General features: G+C 59.8%; 1 protein-coding gene across 1 annotated transcript in view; it reads left to right on the plus strand.

The window, feature by feature from the left end:
* ZFAT (zinc finger and AT hook domain containing) overlaps positions 1-6,186 on the plus strand; it is a 60,401-nt gene that overhangs the window by 44,637 nt on the left and 9,578 nt on the right. The window contains exons 13-14 of the mRNA XM_014533174.1: positions 1,697-1,785; positions 6,058-6,186. The exon at positions 6,058-6,186 is cut by the window's right edge and continues 1 nt beyond it. Of these exons, the coding sequence (XP_014388660.1) occupies positions 1,697-1,785; positions 6,058-6,186 (218 nt within the window). The remainder of the gene's footprint in view (positions 1-1,696; positions 1,786-6,057) is intronic.

Genomic DNA, 6,186 nt, shown 5'->3' on the forward strand with positions numbered 1-6,186 from the left:
GAGCCTTGACCTCTCTCGGCCCCTCTGAGCCTCGTGTTGGGTGTCTGGGAGGCGGTGCGCTCTCCCTGGCCGGGCTCGGAGCCGGTCGCTTTCCCCCGGGGAGCCGGCACCTTCTCCCCGATGTTACTGGAGACCTTGTTCCCACCTTCAGGCCTCTGCCCCAGGGTCCCTTTCCCAGACACCTTCCCTAGAGACTGTGTTACAGAATCACACCCCCGCCCCCCAAACCAGCTAGGCTCCCTGTGTTTCTTTCTTTCTTTTTTTTTTTTAATATAGTTTATTGATTTCAGAGAGGAAGGGAGAGGGAGAGAGATAGAAACATCAGTGATGAGAGAGAATCATTGATTGGCTGCCTCCTGCACGCCCCCTATTGGGGATCGAGCCTGCAACCCGGGCATGTGCCCTTGGCTGGAATCGAACCTGGGCCCTTTCAGCCCACAGGCCGATGCTCTATCCACTGAGACACACCAGCTAGTCTCCCTGTGTTTCTTAGCGTCCCTCCTTGGCTTACCTTTCCCCCGTGGGCTTCCCTTTCCTTCTTCACCACTTTTGTCTCTGTCGCTGGGCCCTCCACCAATCACTCCTGCTCTCCTCCACGCTCCTGCTGTTCCCCCTCAGCCTCCTGCTCTTTCTCTTCCTTGCGGTTTTCTGCATCTCCCGCTGGACTGGGAGCTCCGCGAGCAGGGGTCTTGGACTTTTACTATATTTGTTTTGTATCCCTGGCGCCTAGAACTGTGTCTTATGTGTAGGAGGCTTTTGTTGATTGATTTTTGTTGATTAAACGAGTGGAAAGAAGCAGCAACAACGTAAAGTATGCCGCGCGGAGGGGCTGGGACACGGCAGCCTGGAAACCTGGCAGTGATCCCCGTCTCGTCTCCCAGTCCCATGAAATCGATGCCTGTGGATTCGATGTTTTAAAATACGGGAGAGGAGCTCGCTGTTCAGTGGATCTTCGCGGCACCTTTTAACGCAGCGGAAGGGAATGCAGCCGTCACCCCGTCCTCCACCTGCGAGGGAGCCTAGTTTTCCACAGTTATCGGCGCCTTAACGTGCCCTGTCCCTGTTCGTTCCTGTTTCCCCGAGGACTCATCCCCGGGCCTCCTGAGGGCTGGGTCATCTCGGGGAGGCTTCCCTGAAACGGGTTTGCCTGTCAACAGGCACAGAGACACATCCGTCTGTGAAGGGCCCGATGAAGCCCTTTGTACGGACGCCGACAGCGTGCAAGAATTCACCGCAAAAAAGCCGTGCTGTGCCGCGCCCCCTCTGACTTCAGAGAGAGTGTAGACGGGGTGTGCGCTCGAGTTTGTGCGTGGTTCTGCTCACCTGTAGCGGGTGGGTGGGGGGTGAAGGCTGCACACGGTGCCTTTATGGTACGTGCTCAGGCAAGAGTCTCTAGTCATGAATTAAAAGCCCTTTGAAGCTCAGCCCAAAGGGTTCCCCTCCAGCCCAGCTGCCCTCCCATGCGGAGGTAAGAGGGATTCTGGTAGGACTTGCAAAGAAGCATTATCCGGCGTCCAGCACCCTCCCCTGTGGCGGGCCCGGCCGCCTTCTGTCTGCGCCCCTCCCTGCCGGTTCCCCTGAGACCCTGAACTCCCGCTGACGGGCGTCCTCGAGTGCCCGGGCCTTGGGCCTGGCGCTGCCTGCACACGCAGGAGGGGGAGCCTGGCGCCTCTCACCTGCCCTTCCTTCTTCCCAGGGAAGCAGTTCAAGTGCACGGTGTGTGACTACACGGCGGCCCAGAAGCCCCAGCTGCTGCGGCACATGGAGCAGCATGCCTCCTTCAAGGTAAGGCGCCCGGGAGCACCGGTGGTCCGGCTGCAACGCACGGCCTTTCCGAAGGGAGGGGGCGCCTTGGCCTCCGGGCCCCGGGGTTCACGGAGGAAGGAGCTGGGCCTCGGACTCCGTTCAGGAGGGTGGCATCCTCTGTCCTTGGCACAGGGAGGCCAGGAGGCGTGTACAGGAGGGGGCACACGGGGAGGAGGGGGCACACGAGGAGGTGGCGTGCTCTTGCCCTCAGACAGGAGGGACTTGGAGGAAGGAATGGGGTGTTGGGGACAAGCACGTGCGCCCTCAGATCCTGGATTCCTTAGTGAACCCCTGACCCCACAGGTGTGAGGATGCCCACCCGCCTGCTGCAGAGCTGGGGATGGTGCCCGGGAGTGCTGACCTCAGTGCCCAGCATGCGCAGGGGCCGGGAGAGGGCGGCCGCCCTGTCCTTCCGTCCCTCTAGTGGACGCTCCTTTAATGCAGATGCTAGTATTCACGTGGCCCACTCCACAACCACTCCACTCCAGTGAATTTGCCTCATAAAGAATTGGGCCCGGCGTGTGGCAGCTTGACCCTTAGCATGGCTGCTGCTGCTGCTGCTGCTGCTGCTGGTGCTGTATGGGCGTGGGCACAGGAAGTGACGTCTGAGGTGTTTGCTGGGACTGTGCCCGTTCTGGTTCGCTTGTTGACAGCCACTCCACTCCAGCGAATTTGCCTCATAAAGAATTGGGCCCGGCACATGGCAGCTGACCCTTAGCATGGCTGCTGCTGCTGCTGCTGGTGTATGGGCGTGGGCATGGGAAGTGACGTCTGAGGTGTTTGCTGGGACTGTGCCCGCTGGGCATGAGATGGGCCTGACGGAGAACCCCAGAGCCCCCCTGGCTCCTCCCCCTCCTGGGCGGGGCCTCTAGTTCCGCTAGCCCAGGTCCTGGCTCAGATGGCGGGACTGACAACGCGGGATGAGTGGGTCCCCGCCCTCCGCCCTCACCCTAGCTGGTAGCACTCTCTCCCACTCCTCAGCCGCCCCCTGTCTCAGTTCCCATCACCGCTGTAAACAGTCACCCCAACTCACCCCCCGCCCGTGGGATCGCTGACCATGCCTAGCACGCGCCTGCACAGAGCGGGTGCCCAGGAAATGCTCGCGTGCCCCCCTCCCGCCCGCACCGAGGCAGCAGGCTGCTACTGTCGCCAGGAGGCTACGCGGATCCCGTCACCAGGAGCTCGGCCTGCCCTCTGGGCGGTCTTCTCCACGCAGCCTGGCTCACAGGCAGGGCAGGGAGGCGGGCGATGCGGGCCCTCGGGGCTGTGTCACTGGGAGAAGGAACAGCGGGCAGCTTTGCGTGAGCCCTTTTCTGACTTCATACATCCTGGCCCTGTGGTCGCTCTGTCTTGCCTGCAGTCCTGCCCCCTGCTACCTGTGTGGCCTCTCACCTCCCTGCAACGCGGGGACACCGGCAGTGCCTCCTGTCCCTCTACAGAAGGCGCGTAGTCAGTGCTTACAAAAGGGCCCCTGCCCCCTGCTGCCTGTGTGGCCTCTCACCTCCCTGCAATGCGGGGACACGGCAGTGCCTCCTGTCTCTCTACAGAAGGCGCGTAGTCAGTGCTTACAAAAGGGCAGGCACATGCATCGCAGATGCTAGCTCTGTCCACACTCCACCCTGTGTCTTCCTTTCTCTGCTCATTGGAAGGTGGTCCTGTCTGGGCAGTGCCGTCCTCTTTAGGGGCCTTAGTGAGACGCGGTGACTGACATGCCTGTGTGCTGGAGGGTGGGACCAGCCCCCCTCACCTGTCTGGTACATCCCTGGAATACGTGCCTGGCCACATGGATGTGTCACTCACCACAGAGCCTCTGCCAGGCCCATTCCCGCAGGGAGCTCTTCAGGAACTCGCCTTTGCCCCCAGAGTGAGTGTCTCCTGCCCGGTGCTGCCCAGCGCTGCGGGCCTGCCCTGCTCTCAGAGCCCGCTCCCTGGACGAGGGCCTGGCCCGACCCCGGACGAGGGCCTGGCCCAACTTCCCGCCGTTTTCTGCCTCGAGCTGAGATGCGTCCCAGGGCCCAGCGCTGGGCAGCGTGCACTTGGTCTGTGGTCTGTGAGGCTCCAAGTGCACCAGGAGGTTGTGAGTTCTGGAAAGCAAGTCAGAAATGTGTGTGGCTGTGCAAGTCTGCAAAAAAAACAACGAAAGAATCAGTCTGAAATCAGCAGTGGGAGGTTGTGAGTTCTGGAAAGCAAGTCAGAAATGTGGTGTGTGACGGTGCAAGTCTGCAAAAAAAAAAAAACAACGAAAGAATCAGTCTGAAATCAGCAGTTTTCTGAATCTGTCCATTTTGGAAACTGCTCAGGGAGACGTACTGCTGACCTTGCTTCTTACCGCGGACTTCGCTCCGAAACAGGCCTGGCTTGTTAGACAAATGTTCTGACCCTCCCTCTGCCCGCGGGCCCGGCTTGGGCCTGGCCTCTCTCCTGGGGCCGGAACCTCGTGGGGGAGGCGAGCTCGTTCTCTCGAAAGGGAAACCAGCCTGACCGTCGTCCGGAAGACACTGTGACATGGCATTTCTGTTCGATGTGTGTGTGACACCAGCCGGTCCTCAGTGAGCCATGCATTGCGTTGTCAGATTAGAATGTGGTTTTCTGAATCTGTCCATTTTGGAAACTGCTCAGGGAGACGTACTGCTGACCTTGCTTCTTACCGCGGACTTCGCTCCGAAACAGGCCTGGCTTGTTAGACAAATGTTCTGACCCTCCCTCTGCCCGCGGGCCCGGCTTGGGCCTGGCCTCTCTCCTGGGGCCAGAACCTCGTGGGGGAGGCGAGCTCGTTCTCTCGAAAGGGAAACCAGCCTGACCGTCGTCCGGAAGACACTGTGACATGGCATTTCTGTTCGATGTGTGTGTGACACCAGCCGGTCCTCAGTGAGCCATGCATTGCGTTGTCAGATTAGAATGTGGTCAGCTAAGTCTTTTCACCAACGACTGAGAAGGGTTGTGCTCAGGAGCAGGTGGTGTGCTGGGTTCTGTCCTAGTCTCCGTTAGCCGGAGCTGGTCTCCCTCCAGAAGGGCCTCTCCCAGCCGCGCAGAGGGGCACGTTTGTTAGACAAATGTTCTGACCCTCCCTCTGCCCGCGGGCCCGGCTTGGGCCTGGCCTCTCTCCTGGGGCCAGAACCTCGTGGGGGAGGCGAGCTCGTTCTCTCGAAAGGGAAACCAGCCTGACCGTCGTCCGGAAGACACTGTGACATGGCATTTCTGTTCGATGTGTGTGTGACACCAGCCGGTCCTCAGTGAGCCATGCATTGCGTTGTCAGATTAGAATGTGCTCAGCTAAGTCTTTTCACCAACGACTGAGAAGGGCCGTGCTCAGGAGCAGGTGGTGTTCTGGGTTCTGTCCTGGTCTCCGTTAGCCGGAGCTGGTCTCCGTCCAGAAGGGCCTCTCCCAGCCGCGCAGAGGGGCACGTGGGTCCGTCTCCACTCCCCTCGCTGCTGGGAGCACACGAGCCCGAAGTCGCGTGTCTAGTTATCAAACTCAAGCGAAATCCCTGAGCAAAATGCCTACGGAGGTCGAGCTCAGCAGCCGGAGCGTGTCCCCGGGTCAGGGCGTCACTGAGCCCCGGGCGGGGAGCGTGGGCAGGAGAGGGCTGGCGTTCGGTCTGCTTTTCGGTTCTCAGCTGAGTAGGAGGTGAGGGGTCTGAGGTCACAGTTCCCCTTCCTCCCTGCAGCTCGTGTAGTTCGAGGAGAAAGGGGCACGCAGGGCGGGCGGTTTATTACATTGTCAGAACTGAGCTGCCGCTGCTGAAAACCTCACGCCACCTTCTGCTTCCTAGGGGGTGAGATTTTTTTAAAGCACTTCTGGAAAAAAAAAAAAGGAAATTGGATCGACTTATGTTAAATTAAAATCCTGTCTGTCTGATAACTCGCGCGATCGTCTCAGAAATATTGCATTTTTGCCAGCACAAGTGATTACAAAAAATCAATGAGCGGAGGATGCGGCAGAGTCCTCTCAGCTCCGGTGTGAGAAGCAATGAGCGCGATCAGTTTACTGCTGTTTGTGGTGATGAGGGAATGGCCTCCGTGCAGCCACTTTCGAACCTGTGGTCCCCATGGTTTCACAGCATTTACTCCCCTCAGTCGTTTCATTGGTCTCTGGCCTTATTTTACAGCAGAGGCGGCTCTGTGCTTGCTGAAGGCCGTGAAGACCTGGCCTGGGCCCGGCTGGGGTGGCTCAGTGGTCGAGCTCCCCATCCTCGGGGCTCCATCTGGGCGGGGCTCACCTTCCCCTAACCGTCCTCCTTGTCCCCACAGCCTTTCCGCTGCGCCCACTGCCATTACTCCTGCAACATCTCGGGCTCCCTGAAGAGGCACTACAACAGGAAGCACCCCAACGAGGAGTACGCCAACGTGGGCGCCGGGGAGCTGGCCGCCGACGCGCTC

This window comes from Myotis brandtii, unplaced genomic scaffold (assembly GCF_000412655.1).
Source record: "Myotis brandtii unplaced genomic scaffold, ASM41265v1 scaffold1214, whole genome shotgun sequence".
Classification (NCBI taxonomy): Eukaryota; Metazoa; Chordata; class Mammalia; order Chiroptera; family Vespertilionidae; genus Myotis; species Myotis brandtii.